Here is a 20,111-nt window from a genome sequence, read left to right on the forward strand (position 1 = left end):
ACATTTACTATAAATGCCTGCTGTGTACCAAGGTCCAGTCAGGAAGAACAGAAAAGATGAACGAGACAGCCCACAGCACGAATGCTGCTCATAATAGTGACATGAACGAAGTATTAGAGGAATAAACAGTAAGCGACAACTGTCTGGGACAACCCGGAAATATTTCACTAATGAGGTGGCTAACACATATGGACACAAAAGAGGGACAAATTACAGTCCCTGAGCAGCTGAGGACATTTAGATGGCCCAATTTTAATGGAATGCCACCTTTATAACATAATATAGCATCATTTGACCCTTACAGTTTTAATTCCCGTTCTAAAAAATGAGGTTCAAGAAGGTTAAGAGTTTTTCCCAGAATCACACTGGTAGAAAGTGGCAAAGCAGAGGCTCCTGGTCTAAGCCTGAAGTACTATTGTTCATCACACCTCGGATATGAATTGGTTGTGGACCACTTACACTGCGAATGCTTTTTACTGTACTTAATAAATACAAAATAGCATCCTTGTTATTACCATGATTACAACTACTATAAATTCTCCCTTGCTGACAAGCCAAATGGCTAACTTCAGGTGTTTATATGATCTGCTGCACTGGCCTTTCACATAAGAAGAATGACTACACAATAAGTGCATCTATCATAAATAGGAATTCCAGCATCTTCTTCGTAGGCTAAAGGAAGGCACATAAGACCGAAAAGTAGTGACCTCTCTAAACTCACATTCCTGTACATTATGATTTATCACTTTAAAATAAAAGAAATCTTATCAAGGAGATTCATTTAATTTTTCAATTGTCTATTTGTACTCAACTAATGCAAAGAGAAAAACTATGTTTAGAAAATGTCCTGTTTTGTCCAAAAATATTCCCACCACCACCAAGTATAAGCCTTTCTAATCTTAGACTGAAATTTCCAAAATATTAAGCTATTTGCTTATCCTCAAATCTGATCCTCAGTCAAGAGAACAACAAAACTTAATCTCAATCAATCAATATTTTCCTTAAAAGAAAATGGATGGTAACTTGTGGATCTACTTAGTGAGTAATACTCCCCATCTGCCACTATCCTTACTCCCCACCCCCAAAATACATACTATTGCAGGCGATGACTAATTCTTAATCATTAAGTCCTGAGCAAACTTGATGTTTTTCACACACAAGGAAGTACAATTCATTAACTGCAGCTTCCATTTATTTATTAATTGCAAAAAGGGGGAGTTACCCTTATAATGGAGAAATCTGGTAGATATCAACTTACCCAAGTGATCAAATATAATATGAACAATAATGGGTCAAAGAGATAGCATGTTTTCTCAATGGGAAACACTGAGGTAGAAATCACCAATGTAGTATTCTTGCCAAAAATGCATGATCTGAATTTGGTCATGAGGAAACAATCAGACAAATATTCTGCAAAATAAATGGGCTGGATCTCCAAAAATGTCAAGATCATAAAAGGAAAAAAATTTAGCATAAAGGGAAATAAAAAAGACCCCAAAACAAAATGCAACGTGTGATCCTTGATGAGATACTGGAGGGGAAAAAAATCAGCTCTAAAGGACTATAATAAGGACAACAGGGAAACTCTGAATATGGACTGAATATAAGGTTGTAAATTTTTATCAGTCTAGAACTGTAGTAATTTTCTTACAATTATGTAGGAGGATATCCTTATTTTTAGGAGACACATGTTGAATTATTTACATGTAAAGTGTCATGATGTCTGCAACTAATTCTTAAATGGTTCTGCCAAAGAGGCTACTAATAACAAATATTCAAATATTCATAGATAGAAATAAATTGCACAATGTTTTAACAATTGATTAAATGAATGGTACACTGCAACTCACTAATCTAGTCTTACAGATTTTTAAGTTATACATTTATAAAACTATAAATTTGGGAGGATATGCCTTCAATGGCAGTAAGGAGAAGGGAAAAATACACTACATTCCATAAACAATAAACCTATCATATATGTATTTCTAGTCATAATCCAATTGTTAATTTTCTCCATAATCCAATTGTTAATTTTCTCCACCCTCAGGGTGGAACATCTGTAGCAAACGTTTAACCAAGGCAAGCCCTTCACTCTACTCCCACCCCAAACCCACTCTCCTTACCCTACTTACCACCTAATCCATAATCAAGGAACCCAAGTCTAAAGTGGAGTCTTCCAAACAAAACCTCTCAAATGGAAGAAGGTAACACATTCAGAAGAAAGTGGCAATGATTTTCATAATATTAACCATTGGGGACTGCCCACACCAACACTTCCTCCGGTTTGCTCAATCATTAACAAGAAACTCATTTTATTTTTATAACTAATCTTAAAATAGCTCTCACTACTTCTAAATTGTGGAAATTATCTCCAACATTAGTAAAACATGTCTTTTTGCTTTTTCAGTTGTAAAATGGTAGTTAAATTGGACAATAATCAATTCCTCAAATATTTAGCTCCATGACATCACAAAAGAAGTGATGAAGAAGCCCACAAAAGAAATGCAGGTAAGATTCATAGGCAATTTTTACTCTGCCCTCTTTCATCAATTAAAAAAAAAAGTGTATGATAACACATTGAATGACATCACTCAGTCAGCAGCTAACGCCTAGGCTCCCAGTGTTCATCTTGCCTCAGGTATCATTTAAGCAATAAATCCTAAAAGGTGAGCTTTATCATCTCACACTGTGTCTCTGGCAGGAAAGGGCACAAGGTGATAGCAAAAACCACTAGGAACAAGATAATTCCTGACAGCTGCTGCTTGAGCACAAGTTAAATTGAACAGTTTATCTCAGCATGAAGATGTTATAAGGTTTTATGTTTAATATTTTTAAATTAACATAAAACCCAGAGAAAGCAGTTGGGCAATCTTTCACAAACATGACATACTACAATCACTGTATAAGCTGGATTAGTACTTATTACCATGCTACTACAGAATTAAGCTGTTTTTAGACCACCGAAGAGCTTTAAATTGCAACTTTTGTCTCTGTAAGAGAAACCTGTATTTTAAATGTCTGCTAAATTCAAATTAACGACTACATCATTAGCTTACCATCTCACCAAAAGTGTAAGTAGCTGCTATTAAAATCGTCTCACCAAAACGGCTCTGTGCTGCAAACACGTGAACACCATTCTAGGTATTTGGAATTGTATCCACATACATGTTTCAATTATTTCCCATGCACGTTACATCTACAGTCTGAGTCACATTAAGGAATCCAAAATTATTCAACACAACGAAATTCAAGATTTTATTTTTCTTTGGTTCAGCTTGAGTACAGTAGTTGTTTGCCTTTTCTCCTATTCTCTTCATATGTCAAAAGGGATGTTAAAACATACCTAAGCACTGGAGAGGCATTTAATATTTCAACCACCGCCATATACAGTCTAGGAGAAAATCCCTCATGGACTGCCTTATCTCACTCTTTCTCCATGAAATCTTTCAATAGCCCCCTATCTCCCAAAACCATTTATCACATAACAGGATACAGTACACAATTTAACACAGATACCAATTTGGGTTGTTATTTATACCTAAAAAACTCCTTGCAGGGCTTCAAGAAGCCTTTGACAAAAGACTCATTCCACCCTCCAGCTATGTCACTTTGCTCAACAACTTAACTGCTTGTCTAGATTCATGTTGCCCAGCCTCACCACCAAAGTCTTTCTTCGTTCTTTTGTTGCCTATCCTGAGTTCCTGCTCCTTGATATCTACTCCCAGGATTCTAGATCCTGTGCTTTTTGCTACATAGTATTTTCAGTGATGATGAAAAATTTCTATATCTGTACTGTCCAATATAGCAACGATTAGCTGCATATGAGTGTCAACCATTTGAGAGGTAGCTAGTGCAACTGAGAAACTGGGTTTTCAATTTAATTTAAATTTAAATTAAATGGCCATAAAGTGATGGCTATTGTAGGGGAAAGCACAGCTCTGGGTATACCAGCTCCCCCTTAACCCAACACTCCAGCCATGCTACCTGAATGCAGGTTCTCACTGAATTGATTTTCTTGTACAGACCATTGATCAGCTTGTGATAATCTAATTTCTAAGTTCCTCCTAACTTGCTGAATTTCACCTACTAAGGCTCTCCAATTCTAGAATGCTACTGTTTTCTTTCTGATAATTAGAAAACACATGTTCATAACAGAAAAATATTTTAAGTACAAAAAGTATAAATTAAATATTTATCACACACAAGCACCCCAAAAAGAGATGGCCACTATTTGCATTCTGGTGCTCATTTAGTCAGCATACCTTGAGCATCTTTTATTTTCAAGGTACTAGGCTAAATGATGGACCTAAAATGGAAAACAAAGTAGAGAAGGTAAGAAAAAAACTGGCAGGTGGAGGAAATGAATAAAGACCAAGGAAGCTGGAGCAATTTGTGCAACGAGTAGCCAGAGAAGACGCTGAGGAAATCCATGGGCCTTTGTGAGACATGCAAATCATTTTGGATTTTATGGTAAGAGCAATGAATGGGAAGAGACCGAAGGAATTTTAAGTAGAGAAATGACAGAATTATAAATGCCTATTGGGGGAATTTACCTTTATTCTTTCACTTTGTAATATATAGAAATGACTGCAATTTTGCTTTTTTTTTCTTTTTTTTTGCTTCAATAGTTTACATGTTGTACTATGTTAAAAATTATTTCTAAAACACACATTTTAACAGATTTCATGATATGATGTGTTATAATATCTGACCAGAATGTGAGTTTCTAGATTCATGTATCCATAAAGTTTAAAAATTTTATTGTATAATCTCTTGTGTTTCTGTTACATTTGTTTAATGTATCTCATGAGATGTTTTACTACTTTTTAAAATCAGAAGACTTTACTCTGACTGCTATATGGAAAACAGACAGTAAGGAATCATTTTGGAAGAAGAGAGAACAGTCAGGAAAGAGAAGAATGACGGTGCCCTGGACTAAGATGACAGCACGGATGGCGGTGAGCAGTCTGACGGGGTTTGCTGATGGTGCTGCCCAGGTCTCCTATGAACTGGGTGTGAGAAGTGAAAGAGAGGAGGCTGTCATGTCCTCCACTGTACCACTTCCAAGCGTGCTGACAGTGTTTCAGTGTAACAAGAGCTCATAATATACACATGCATAAATGAAAATTATTTCCAAACATTTCCAAAGTCTTTGGCTTACATATATGTTTTAAATTTGTAAAACTGAGTTCTAATATTTATTAACCATTGATAAAATTCATGTTAACTGTGCTTTCATTGCCAGCTACTTCATCTTAAATAGAACATTTCTACTGCATGTTTAAATGTTATGGATTTTCAAAAACCTTGAAGAACATGTATAACAAAATGTTTGCATTTGTTAAAACAATTAAAAATGCAAGATGGAAGTCATTATATAAAAGAAAAAGAAATGGAATCATTTAACTTCTTGGGTTCTTGCAGTGGGGAATTTAATTGAGTATCCAGGGTAGGATCAATTAATTGGTCAGTTTTGGTTTTTTTCCACCAAGTAATGTTCCTTTGTTGTGCTTATCATGATGGCCAGGAAAGCATTGTGAAAAGAACACTTGTCCAGAAGGCTGGGAATTGAGGTCTGTAGGCAGGACCTACTACTGAACAATATCTCCAGCTAGTTTCTTAGCATCTATCCACTCCAGTCATCAGCATTCTGACCTGCCTAACGGACGCTTAAGGAGATAAATTACATAAAACCTATAGAGATTTCTTAGCTAACAGTACCACTTAAATTCAGGTATCCCTTAAATTACTCCAGCAACCTCTAAAGCCTTTTAATTCTTGGTATCTTCATAAAAGACTCTCAGTAATTATGTTTGCAACAGGAAAGTAAGAAACAGGAAGGGAGGATGAGCCTACTACTGAAAAAAAAAACTATAAATAAATTGAAATTTTTACCGTGTACACAAACTTTTTTTCTACATTTAGAGTATTCTTGTAAGAGACAAGGTAATATGAATCACTCAGAATATTTATAGATACATCTGTTTTAGACCACCTATCAACAAAATATTATCAAGCCTCTTCACTGGACAAGCTAAGAAGTGTAAGATATCACTCCTGCTCTAAAAAAGCTGACAATACAATTGGTGAAACAAGCCATAAATAGAGGGAACATTAAAAAAAAATGTAAAAAGGTAAGTAACAGCTCTGTTCCACGCGAGACATGTCACAAAGCCATGCAAGACTGATTGTGAATGAAGGGAGAGACACTAAGCCCTATCAGTTCAGAAGAAGAAGAGAAAACTAAGTGCAGTGGGAAATCAGCAAGTCTCAGGTTCACTGAGGGTAGCAGAGGAGGCCTGGGTCCCGAGGTCTTGGGTCTGGAAGGATCGGTGTTATTTAAATAAATTAGAAAGGAGGGACAGTTGGCTAAAGTTTAAGGTTTGGAAAAAAGGAAGCAATCAGATAAAACCAAAAAGATGGTCTTTCATCACAGCTAGAGGTGCTCGATTGCAGGATGAGAAGTTCATACTTCATCTGTCAGCCATATGGGGATCCACTGTACTTGTATGATTATACTAGCGATGCTTTATTTCTACTTATTATCCTTAACTAGCTGTGTTGTAGATGCTCATTGGTTAAGAAAAGTGGTAGTAAAATGAGAGGATAAGGAATCAGATAAAATACCACCAACTAGCACTCCCAAAATAAGGGATGTTGCTCTGTACATATCCAAATACAGATAAAACTGGTTCACTTAAAACTATGGCTCTCCATCATCATTTTTCAGTAATGAAATCCTTAAGTTGCTGTAAAATTCTCATGCAATAATATACTAAAGGAAGACAGGGAACCGTGTATTATGCAAGTTTTTTTTAAAGCACATCATCTCAGTTCATCATCATCCTAGAAAAAGTGTCCTGTTATCCCCATTTTACCAATTAAGAAATTAAAGAGATTTGGTTAAGTGCTAAGACAACAGCAGTTACTAGGAGGCAAAGATGTGTTTCAAATCCAAGTTGATCTGGACCCAAAGCCTCTGCTTTTTCAGTTATTCCACACTGATTCTGAATTCTCTAAGACTAGAATGTGACTCAATGTTTGCTGTTAACTGTACTTCCCATCACAGTCAATGTTTGAGAAATAAAAGAATATAAATGGTATAAAGAAGAGCCGTGTCAACCTGAACAGTTTTATTTCACCCCTTCATTCATCACGTATTTACTGAACGACTACAGTTAGACAAATTGTGGGAAAATTATGCCCTTGAAGGAAGGCTCTCCTGAAGAGATGCTGTCTAGGTGATGCCCTAAATAACAGGGAAGAGTCAGCCTACTGGCATAACCAGGAGGTGCTCAGGGCCAGGGGACGGAAAGAAGTGGCCGATACTAAGAGCAAGGAGGGAAACAGAAATGTCTGACTCGGTGTCTGGGTGGGACAGGCTAAGGGTGACTCAAAGGTTTCTAGCTTGTGTAATCAGATGGGTAGTAATAACATTCCTTAACACAAGGGGAGAAAACAGATCAGCGGCTGGAGTAGAGAAGAAATAAAGAGACAGGTTTTACAAATGTGGAATGTAAGTCGAGGGTCCAATAGGTAACTAGAGATAATAGACAATAGACTAATAAAAGAAACTGCATTGGAGATTTAATTAAACTAAAGGGCTTGGTCACCAAAAATGTCTGTTAAAAATGTGGGTTTTGGTTTGTTACATAATTTTACACACCGCGCTACATGTTTCTGCAATGTTTCATACGTTTTCCTGCTTCCTCCCATTAGGGTACACACTCCCTGAAGAGATAAATTTGATCTGCTGTCCTTTTCTTTAGCATCCTACAGCTTCCCTAACGTGGCAGTTGCCACTCTGGGTTTTAAGTTCCTTTTCAGTAAGCCCTATATCTTCCTTGTTCACTATCCTATCTCAGGTGCTCAGTAAATGTTTTCAGATAAATGAATCAATCAATCATCATTCATTACCACAATGATGCTGAGAAAATCAAACTGGTTGATTCTCTATTTATAGTAAAGTGTTCAATACAATATTTACTCCTACCATTAAAAAACAAGTCGGGAACCATCTCCTGCCCCCCAGAGAAAGCACTTATCTTCTAACTTGAGCACCCAATACACTATAGGAAGTGTTATTTGATGTCATTTTTGATGAAGCCAATTACATTTTCCTTAGGGTCCTTAATAATAAGTCAGGCACTGTTCTCTGACTCACCATGCTAATATACCAAGGAATCAAGATACCATCCAAAGAAAAGGAACTCCTGGGGAAAGGTAGGTGTCAACCTGGTACTGAGATCAGGAATGTACAATATCATGATAATAATTTCTGTCATCTTCAGGGATTCATGATTGTCAGCCTTGAAGAAGTGAGCCAATTAGCATGCAAAGCACAACTAACTTGCTGAGTGTGCTGGGAACACTTCATATGGTGTTTTATCTCCATAAACTAATATAATTAGTATGTGAAATATTTATAATTCACCTCATGATTAATCTATCGTAGAAGACTATTCCTTAACAGCAGCACATCATTTTATATTGGAATGTTCTCTGCCTTTAGTTCATGCCACTTATGAGTCCCTGGAGTTCATTTCTAAATATGATAAAGTTGGAAGACTGGAGACCCAAGGTAATGGATATAAGTCCTATCGTCACACCAACCCAGCCCTACCAGTGTTGTTTAAGATTACACACATTTAAGGACACGATGACCAGTCAAGCCAGAAGGTCATTACTTAAATAGATACAGAAAGCTCAGTTCAGGCATCAGCCTGGGGAGCAAACCATAGGCAAGCACAGAGTTGCTTTTAGATATTAGCATCATTTAGATTTGACTATTATGACACAGGAATCGTTAAAATAAGCACAAGAACAACAACAGTAATAGTATCTGTCTCCTGGTGTACCAGCTAAGTTGCTCCTGACAACCATGGAGAGAAAGGTGTTTTGTGCCCAAATAACTAATAAGCTAACAAGGAAAAATATGGTAACCTGCTATTTTTATGAATCATATCTACTTCTAAAATTAACAAGCACAAAAGAAAACGCCTCCTCAATATTCAGTCTTTCTATAATCAGTCATAAGATCTAAATTTTTCCATGCCTATGAGTATTTACTTTAAATCTGCTTTCCAGAGTCCTTTATTCTATTGAGTTGTCCTATCATTTGATTTGTGACATTCTGTTGTTATGCTTCTCATGGAGATTATTCCTGTGTTTTGATTATTTCTACTATGTTTGTTTTGGCAAGTCCAAGACAGTTCTTTGAAAGCCTCCCTGAATTTGGTGCTTAATATGCCATTTGAAGCAATACTTCCCCCACAAATAATTTATGTAGTATCCCCAATGTATTGTTATTTTATACATCACTTTTATTATAAGGGTATCACTAGGTAACTAATTATATAAGTCAAATCCACCAGAGTGCACTGTGCACAGTAGGCACTCAAAAAGTGTTTGAGGGAGTGAAATGTTAACGAAGGCAGTGCATCTGCAATAGAAGATGAACCTGGAGGTATGAGTCCCGGGACTGGGTCCCAGTCTCCTATACTTCTATTTTAGACATGAGACTTTCTGTAAACATTGATCTGCTAATCCTGTGTTTCTTTCTCATCAAGCCAAGTACATGAAAATTTTAAGATTATGTTTCCCAGTCTATCTCACAGAAGGGGAAACACTTGAAAGCTCTTTTATTTTTAAAGATCAAAATTTCCTATTTTAATAGAGTACAATGAAATCTTCTATATGGCGAAGTTTCACAAATAAAAACATTTTTGATATGCTTCCCTTAAATTGCCCTCTTTTTTAAAGTAACTAATATATACACAGGTACAGTGGAAAAAAACAGACGAAAAGTAAAAAATGCTATATAAGCAATATTGTTCAGATTATCTAAAAATGAAATACTGAGGTCATTCAACCCACCTACTTGACATGATAACTTTCTGAGATGCATCTCTCGGTCTCACCTACCATACCACAATGCACGTGAGATTCGTCAGATACTACAGCTGGAAGGAACTTCAAATCCCCTGGGCCACACTTCCTGACCAGGTGACTGAGGGGCACAAAATGAGGTCGCTGCCCTGGGTTAGCCTGTTAGAGGGAAGGGTGGGACCAGTACCGTCGATAACAGAGTTGCTGCTTGTGAGCCTGCCTTCTAATTCCAACAGTGGGAGCAGCTTCAAGTTAGACGCTGCGATGAAACATTCTCCATTTAAATGGGGGAAAAAAAACATTCACTAAGGCAAAAAACAACTAAAACAGTTCCCTTGACCATGTGTCGCCCTTTCTCTCCACAATATAGACAAAAGTACTTGAATGAGGGTATACATGTGCACTGGAGGCTCACTACAGCTATCCACCCCAGTTTCAATGTTACTTGAACTTTCCATTGCCCATGACAGAGGGTCACGTGCCACAGGTCACAGAAAAGTCACCTGAAGCCTTTCTTTGCCACGTAAGACATTTATACTTAAGGCATAGTGTGGAAGCGTCCCTCCTAAATTAGTCCTTTCCTTTCTCCCCTTTCCTCTACTTGTACATACAGGGGTTTGGGAATGTCAGGAAACACACAGAAGCCACGAGAGAGGCAAGCAGGCAACCTTAGACTTGGTATAGAAAAGCCAGAAAGGTTTTAAAGGAGAAAATGCTCAAGATGGACATTAAAGATAAGCAGAATTCCCAGTTCAGTACTTGTTAAGGGCAGGGCTGGGAATGAGGGGAGACCATGTGTTTTAATTAATACTGCAGAGAAAAAGCAAATACCTGGGACCATAAGTATCCACATTCTATTCAGTTAAGCAAATATCCAGCATATTTTATGTATATACATACGTATATATTTATAGTTATATTTATACATATAGTAGATAAGGAATAAAAATATAACCTAGACTTGACACCCTGCCTTCACCTTTGCATTTTGTCAACTGAGATATAAACAACAAGCTGAAGTTATATAAGAGTTTAAATTTGATATTTTAGATAACTTTGTTTCAATCCCCAAATTCATATACACTGGTATTATTACTCACTGTCAGGGCGATGTCAACTCATTGCAAATACGTTTCGTGAAAATTTGCCCCATCACTAAGTTCCCAAAGTGAGATACATTCAGATGGGACATTCTACTAACTTTTTGTAATAACTCCTTGTCTTGAAAAACACTTTCAAAGAAATGTTAGTATTTTACCACTCCATAGGAATCAGTAACAAGGCGAGAGATTCTCCCAAGAATATTCCAACAGTCCTTGAAAAACTAAGACTGTCACAAAACCTGAGCATCTGGCAACTCTGCCACCATGAAGTATCCATATGGAAGAGACCAAAATGTGTCAAAGTACCCAAAACGATTTTGGATAGTGTAGGAGATAGAATAAATAATTCAGTATCGTCAACACTTTCAACAGCAGGTAGTGGATATGCTACCTGCTTCTATAATGTGCCAGAATGTAACATAAGTGTGTGAGGCTGTGTGTGTATGTGTGTGTGTGAGAGAAAGGCAGGGAGAATATGAGTATACATGAGGCTAAAAACTATTTTTACATAGAAATATTCCTTAGGGAGTTTTCTTGGTAGGGGCATCAGATATTTATCAGTATAGGTTTATAGTTATACATAAGAAACAAATGGAGTCAATGAAAACTTATTTTTAAGATAAACCTAGCAACAAATATATTACTTCAGAGTCAATGGAAAAAAAAACTGCATTAACTTAACATTATGGTTGAAATTGTATGTGCAAAAAAAGTCAGAAAATCCAAAATTATGGTTCCCTCAGCAACCATAACTGTGTCCTCATGCATATATGAGTATTTTGCATTATTGTAATGATGACACATTTCAGCCTTAATATCAGTTTATGCAATGTGACTGAAATAGGATTCTTCTGGGAACTATAACTTTGAATTTCTGGACTTTTGTGAATGTAAAATCTTAACCATAAAATTACATTAATATAGGGTGGGGTTTCTGCATTTTATTTTCTGGCATTTAGAAAAAAACAATAAAGAGTGAATGGTTGACAACCACTGAAGTAGTAAAAGATTGGTTGATTTGTAATAATACAAAAAGGATTTGATACAGAGCATAATACCTTAAAATAGGTAAAAACAAACTATGAACAAAAAGAAACGCCCCTTGAAGAGTAATCAAAGACGAGAACAGGCAGGACATCTTTCCAAAAATGGGTTAATTTATTTTTCTATAAAATGTTAGTTTCTAATTAGAAAATATTTTCATTTAATTATATTTCAACATGGCTATAAATCCCAATGCTGGAAATAATTCTCTCACTACATATTCCTGTATCTTATCAAGAAAGAAATAGTATTAAAATGCTCCCTCATCCATTTTCAAGAGTAAAGCTGGTTGGAAGTCATTTTTCCTTCTTGTATGTGTCACATGGCAGGGCAGAACCTGTAAGATGAAATTGTGTTCTTGTCACCAACTACTTTTTCATCAGGAGTCTGAGGCTGATTCAAAATATGGTTCACCAAGAAACAGACACACAATGATTAAGTTAAGCTTAAGAACGAAGTATTTTACATAATTATTTTAGTATCATACCACCATGGAGTAGCTGGGAAATGAATTAAAGAACAGTGGCGTACATTGTGGGCTCAGGAGAGAAGAGTCAGAATCATGTCTGTTCAGGGAAAAGTTACCAACACTTTCATGGAGGTGGCATTTTCCACTGGCCTTCCAGGATCGGTAGTTTTTCAATAAGGCGAAGACATTCCACACAGATAGAGAAGTCTGCAGACAGATCCAGAAGTAAAAGTGGTCATCACTCTGTTGGAGAGCAAAGAGTTTGGCTGAGGAGGAGGCTCACGGAAGAGCTATAAAAGGACGAGCTGCAAATGCAGATTAGACATATTGTAGAGGAGCTTGAAGGCAAGGCTGTCAAGTCTTAACTGCAATGTGTAGGTGGGGGTGCGGCGGGGCGGCGACACGATACAGAAGGGCCATGTGCAAGGAGGCTATGCTTTTTAGAAGGGAAACAAAAAGCAAAAATAATAAAACAAACAAACAAACAAAATCCCTACAGCAGGACAGAAGACATAGTAGGAGAAGTAAAGACTGAAAAGAAGGGACCAGTTATTATAAGATTATTATAATAATCCAGTTGCAATGAAGGCCTGAAGAAACGTGGTAACAGTGAGACCTAAAAGGAGGAGAAGAGATTAAAAAGTGCTTTCAAGATTTTGTGATAGAGTGACTATTGGAAAGATTGTGCCTTTCATAACATATAAACTCAAGGGTGATGTCTGATGTAAGGAAAAGGAATGACTGAATACTGTTTAGTAAATCTTAAGTTTAATGTATCAGATGCCATACAAGCAAGCCTTCCTGGAAAAAAAAAAAAAAGTTAGCACTATTGTCCTGAAGATACTGATTACAGCAACAGAAACAATACAATTCTTCATATCTACGAGATTTTACAAAGTTGTGCCTCCACTCTTTTTAACCTTATAGGGTTGGGAAAGTAATGGCATTTGTTGTACAAATAAGAAAACTGAGGCTTACCACGATGACTTCCCAAACCTCATACAGGTACAAAGTGGAAGAAAAGTCAGGCTGGAGACACAGATTTTGGAATCTTTGGTATAGAAGTTATCTTGAAATTATAAATAAAAACATCAAAAAATGTGGAGATAAAAGATAAATGAGTTGTGTGCAGAACCACAGGAAAAAGCTAAGACTGCAGAGCAGCAATTATTCGGTAGCCTAACAGATGACCAGGATGCCCAGGGAAAGTGTTCCAGGGCCCGGCACTCAACAGGTACTCGACAAACCTCTATCACAACAACAGCTAAAGAGGACACAGCACTAAACGTGGTCCTTTATCTGTGGTAGATGCGTAGAGTAGCTGTCAAACTTCTTTAAAGCAACCACTTTTCTCAAGAATTCCCACACAAAATTCTGATGTGTAAAATACACAGAAACACTCAGAAGTAAAACAGGAGTAGATGGTCTAGAACTTCACATAACTTGAACTCTTTTTCCTTCCTTTCACAACCCTTCTTTGCATTTATATAGCACATATACCGCTAAGACAAACTCATGCAACCCAGAGAAAGCACCTGAAATCCCCTTAGATGTAATTCGGGACCTCTGGGGTGAGGAGGAAGAACTACAGGTCACACTTGGTCTGAACAGATCAAACTGAAATCAAATACCAGCCTCTCCAGACTTGATTTCTAATGAGATTCTCCATTGCCATGTTCTTCCGCAAGCTGGGATCCTTCATTACTTCTTGCTGGGATTTCTCCATGGTCAACAGCTTTCTTTGATTATGACCAGTGTCATCAGATCACTTGGACATCACAATCGTATACCATGGAAATGACACCTTTCATTGAGTCAACTGCCCGTAATTGTCTTGCTCCAGTAACCTGTTACAGAACTTCCCCATTCGTTGCATCTTGTAACTGGCCATGCAGTGATTCCACAGATAAGTCAGAATAAGAATGGGATGATGTCAGGAGGTTGAAATTAAAGAACTGAATGGCAAAATTTGATACCTTAGAGGAAAGGGGTTGTGTTTTTAATCATATTACTGGTAAGGCCAATTACATGACAAAGAAGGAAAGGTTCTGACTGTCCCTAGAGTTGAAAAAAATGAAAAGAATCATTGAACACTTTTTAATAGCAGACTTTCAATGTTGTTCCATTTCTATACAATTAGTGAATGAAAACTTCGGTTCAATTGGATAGCAAAAACAGTAATCATTATTAAAAAAAATCCAGCCCAACCAAATAATAAAAACAGTAATCATTATAAAGATTTTTATTATGGCAGTACCTTTACACAAATATGAAGTAATATATAAAGAAAATCATGGGCTGATTCTTGGATAATTTATTCAAGGAGTTAAGTTATGAAAATTCATCAATAAGAATAAATGAGGCAACTGAAAGACAGCTCACCATAGATTCTGTTTATGCAACTCCAATTTTAATTTAGCCTGTATTGATGGATTCTTTTATTTCATGTGTTACAGTCGTGTAAATCTAGACACAACACTCACTGCATCTAGAGCCTACTCAGTACAAAGGCGTCTGGATGTGATATAGACAGTTGTTCCTTTTGCTTCAAGTGATAAAGAGTTCAGCTGTAAAAGAATCTGAAGAGATTTAACAAAAATCAGTGAATTAAATTTTTTCCCATATGCATTAAAATTCTTCTCTTACTCTCTTGATTTTACACAATAATTTGGCTTTGGGAGAAACCATGCTAACATTGTCCTGGGTGGTCTCAGGCCTTTGCAAAAGAGGCCAGTGTGGACAGAGAAGAGAGACAGGCAGAGGCCTGGTCCCAAGACAGAGTACACCCCCAAGGGCAACGAAGCCACCTGCAGCACCTGTCAGACGAGAAGATGATGGGCTAGTCAAAGGAACTTATTCAAAGGGCATAACTTGGACAAGGCATAAGTTGAATTCAATGAATAAAGCAGAAGAATAAGAATTCCAAGGAGAAGTCTCCATCAGAATTCAGGAGGCGGCCCTGGAAAATCCTGTACTGGTGTCAGGCACCAAGTCTGATAAGGAATATGCAGGGGATAAAAGTGGCAGGAACTAAGAAAGGGGTCACTAAGGCCCAGAAGGAGACCACAGGATGAAGGAGAATAACTGGGGGGAAGGGTGGGTACTAAGGAGAGGAAGCCTGGCCACGTCTGCTAAAACTGCCACTTGAAGGGTGAGGAGAGATGAGGGGGAAGCCGTGAAGTGAGGGCTCAGGGCTGATCCCGGGGCAGCTGGCAGCTGGTGCAGTGGCGGCTCAGCTGAGAGACAGCAGGAGAAGAAAGCACTGTGCAAATGAATCCGAGGTCTAGGATGGATAAAGCCAACTCCAAGTGGGTCTGAGGCTGACGATGTTTCTGCTGACTCAGGTAAGAATGGCTCAGGTAGTGTGCAAGACTAAGCCCACAGGTAGGGGGCGTCAGTGGACCTGACTGTGCCTGGCTGAGAAAAGCAAAGGCTTCGAACAGAGACAGGGTAAAGAGAATTAACACAAAAACGTCTCTGAATTATATAATATGTGAGCTTGGCATAGACTACACAGCAACCCCAGGATATGGAAATGTATATTTATCCAAAAGACAAATTAGTACTCTATTTTTACCCCCACAAAAGGATCTTCAATAATATTTAGAGTAAAATGAAAACTTCTTGAAGTACAATATTATAAATACACTATTATTACAAAAATGTAAGACTGGATACATAGAAAAAACTATAAGGAAGTAAAACTATAAGGTATAATAGCAACTGTATTTATGGATTTTCATATTTTATCTCCAAGTGTTCTATTGTGCAATTATATATTACTTTTATAATTAAAAAATGAAAAGTATTAATAATAAACCTTTTCATAGTAAGCATGCCTGGTACCTTTTGCATTATTTGATTAAAATAATTTCCATTTACAATATATTTCTTGGGTAAGGAGCAAAGTATTTATATGTGCTGTTACACACTGAAGTCCTTACAAAATCTCCTAAAATTGGTAATCTCTACAACTAATTTGTACATAACTATAAGATACAGTTAACCTGGAGAGACAATTTAATTTTTTTAAATTTGTTTAAATTCCCTTTCTTTCAAATATAAGGAATATGTGCAAATATCACTTTTATACAGCAGTAGGGAAAATTAAATCAACAGTATTATTGTGGTGTGTTACACGGCAAATTATTTGGGAAAAAGTGTTAGAGTCTGCATTTTTTTAAAAGGCAAGAATCATGTCATTTCCATACTTTATAAAACTCCACAATGCATAGATATACTGTTTATTTACCAGCTACATTCACTATCATGTAAACTAGGACTATGGTTCAGAACACGGACTTTAAAGGCAGACCACCTGACTATACCGTTGATTCTTAAGACAGACTACCTGGGTGGATCATGGACTCTGAGGGCAGATTACCTGAGTCTATCATGGAATCTAAGGGCAGTCTACCTGGGTCGACCATGTGCTCTGGGGGCAGACTAACTGCTTCACTGACTAGTAGCTATGTGATCTTGGGCAAGTTGGCTTACCCTTTGTTTGCCTCAGTTTCCTGTGTTAAATGGGGCTGATAACATTATTCCACTAACAGGGTGGTGTGAGAATAGGTAAAGTGCTTAGACTAGCAATTGGTAAGTTGTAAAAATCATATAAATATTAGAGACTATTTTCCATTGTTATTAATCAATTTTGTTTTGGAAATGAAATTCCAATTAAATGATGGATAGAAGTTCAAAATACTGCAATATTTCTGAGTTTCTTTATTCATCATTCTATAGTTTATACTTTTACTTTTTGTTTTCATCGTACGAGATGGCACTTACCAAATTATTACTGGAAAACTCTCCTACAAATGATCAGCATTAGACTTAATTATTCCTGATCTTTGGGCAATAACCATTTTCTAGGGCCACTGCAGTGAAGTCCTACACTTCCTAGAATCTACTGAAAGAACATTTTGTCAGTTTTCCTTCCAAACACAGTGTGTGATGATCCAATTTGGTTAAACTTTGGATTGCTGGCAATTGTAAACTCAACTGGGAGTAATTTTTCTCCCTAGATGACTTGTGCTTGAGCTGGGAGAGAAAAAATTAAATTCTTTTTATTGCCAAAATCATTATATGGATGGCCTTTGAAGGCTTTTGCAATGAATTCAATGTCCTGTATACACTAGCCACCCAATTCTAAGAACTCCAAGTAAATGATCTATCAATTCAGTTCAAATAATATTTTGATATGCTACTTTGGTGCTAGGATTAAGATATGGGAGGAAAATACATAATGTTCTAAAAAGACACTGGTTATATTCATACTTCAGTATTTTTAAGTATGTTTCAGGTCATTCAAAGTTAAGCAAATCAGACAAGTACAGCTCATCTTACATTTTGGTTCTTGGGTAGTTTGCTCAGTGCACACTGAGTATATTCATATTAATCGTGAACATGATGCTAACACTACAGAGAATGTCCATCCTCAGTTTCAGTGCCACTTACAGGCTAATGGAGCCCAGATTTGGGTTTCAAACCCAGACTTCTCATCTAAATTTTAGATATTCAACTATCTGTTGGAAATCTTTGTGTGAATAGCCCACTGGCACCTAAAATTCAAAAGGCCCAAAGTAGAACTCATCATAATAAACATGTTTCATAATAATAATCCATAATAAACATAATCCAATAAACATGTTTGTATTTATTGTTACAGCTGAAGGCACAACCATCCACCAAATAGAAATTTGAGTCCTCCCTGCCTTTGACTCACTCTCCCTACATTTCCATAAATAACCTATTAATGAATCCTGTCCATTTTATTTCCTGAATATTTCTCAAGTCTTCCCATCAATTTCACCCTTCTTCTTGTTTACATAGTGAAGCCTGGTTTTCTGCAAAATCTGCCTAGCTAACCTAGCTATTTCCAAGCCTGACTTCCCAGCAAGTTCATCTTACACCTAGCTAGAAGAACCATATATCGAGATGTAAAATCCGGCCAAGTCATTCCCCTACATAAAACTCAAAACCCTGAAATTAGTATGTGAAATGTCAATCTGCACTGATCTCCATCTCGATCTGCAAGCTCCTCTCCTGCCCAGTATCACCCTTGGAGCTTCAAGAAGAATGAAATGGCCATGGTTCCTTGAACGTGCCAGTTTGTGCCTTTGCTTATTGCTACACAATGTGCATGGTATGCCACTGTTCCCTTCTTCAAATCAACCCACAACTCTTCTGCGTCACTTAAGAATCAACTGTCATTACCCTTCCAAGGCTTCCTAAATCCTTCTGCTAACACCTAATTTGGATTATGTACTCCCTGTTGAGTGTTCCAATATCTTTGCATTTACCCAACTAGAATATAATTTTTTTTATTATCTATCTTTGACTAATCAACCAAGATCTTGAAGGTGAGACTTTATCTTACTCACCCATTTTTGTATCCCCAGTTTCTGGTCATTGAGAATTAATATGTTGATCGTGTATGTGTATATGTAAATATATATATTAAATCATTATCACATATCAAATTTTTGATATGAACAAAATGAATACAAATTAATGAGCATAAACATACAGCACTTTTACTATGACAGTTTTTGCTTGATAAGCTCAAGAAAAACCTACAAATTCTCCATTATTTCCTTTTATTCATTTATATTAAAGTCAAACTGTTGATTTTACCTCCTTTGTAATAGTGATTCTAACATTCTCCAGACCCCACAAATGGATTCCGAGTTCTTGTATATCAGAACCAAGTGCCCTGCCATTCTTTCTCTTCACCCTGTATCCTGTGCTTTGGCCACAACAGACTCCTCACCACTGCCCCAAGCACACGTGTCTGTGCCGTGGCCTCTGCATAAATACTATTCCTTCCTATTTTCCTGTCAAACATATAATCCCATAAAATTCAGTCCTCCTGCCCTGGGCACTCTGAGTCATTCTATCTGGATCTTATTTTTATAAATCTTTGTACATATCTCTGGCACAGCATTCATTCCCTTTGAGATGCAGTGTGCCTCTCCGTCTTCGCAGTAAGCACATCTTCCCTTTTCCTGTAAAAGAGAAGTTCTTTAAGGATTAACTGAATGTACTCTAGACTAATTCATCCCTATTCCTATTCCCATCCATTAGAACTATTGAAAGGATCTGTCTTTAGCCACATGCTCTCCCCCTTAAACAAACAGTCTGCATGAAGACACAATCATCCTTCAGCTTCACAAATGATTTCAAATGCAGAATCTCCAGCTTGCACTAAACTCCAGTCCTCTTATTTCCAGTGACCCTCAAAAAAAAAAATGCCTACTTGCTATTACTTTAAACTCAGTATACTAATATTGGGCTGATTCATCCCTTTCTTCCCCTATCATTTCTTGCCCTTCTCAACTTCTCCCTTTCTGCCAAGAACATAGGTTTATGCTAGATCCGTAGGGTAGGGTTAGAGGCTTTTTTTTTTTTTTTTTTTTTTATTCCCCTACTCTTAACTCCTATAACAAAGTATCACCAAGCTGTGATAATTTTTAGTATAGAGAAAGATGCTAAATTTTCCTCTTCTCCCTCCATCCAACACTGGGTTTTTGTCAGTTCAGACCACAAGAACTGAATACCCTCTTAAATAATTTCCCTGTCTTCCACCCCTTTCTAACATATTGCCT

The 20,111-nt window shown here is 37.0% G+C and overlaps 1 protein-coding gene across 11 annotated transcripts in view; it reads right to left on the reverse strand.

Annotated features, from left to right (window-relative positions):
- The window catches only part of GTDC1 (glycosyltransferase like domain containing 1), a 348,183-nt gene that overhangs the window by 188,321 nt on the left and 139,751 nt on the right, over positions 1 to 20,111 (reverse strand). Inside the window, exon 2 of one of the 11 annotated variants that reach the window (XM_045508861.2) lies at positions 12,625 to 12,747. The exons of 9 other annotated variants lie outside the window; for them this stretch is intronic. In XM_045508861.2, the coding sequence (XP_045364817.1) occupies positions 12,625 to 12,632 (8 nt within the window). In that variant the 5' untranslated portion in view covers positions 12,633 to 12,747. Of the gene's footprint in view, positions 1 to 12,566; positions 12,586 to 12,624; positions 12,748 to 20,111 lie in introns of those variants that run through there. One more of the 11 variants, XM_074363597.1, reaches the window with a different exon arrangement.

Source organism: Camelus bactrianus, chromosome 5, assembly GCF_048773025.1.
Source record: "Camelus bactrianus isolate YW-2024 breed Bactrian camel chromosome 5, ASM4877302v1, whole genome shotgun sequence".
Lineage (NCBI taxonomy): Eukaryota > Metazoa > Chordata > Mammalia > Artiodactyla > Camelidae > Camelus > Camelus bactrianus.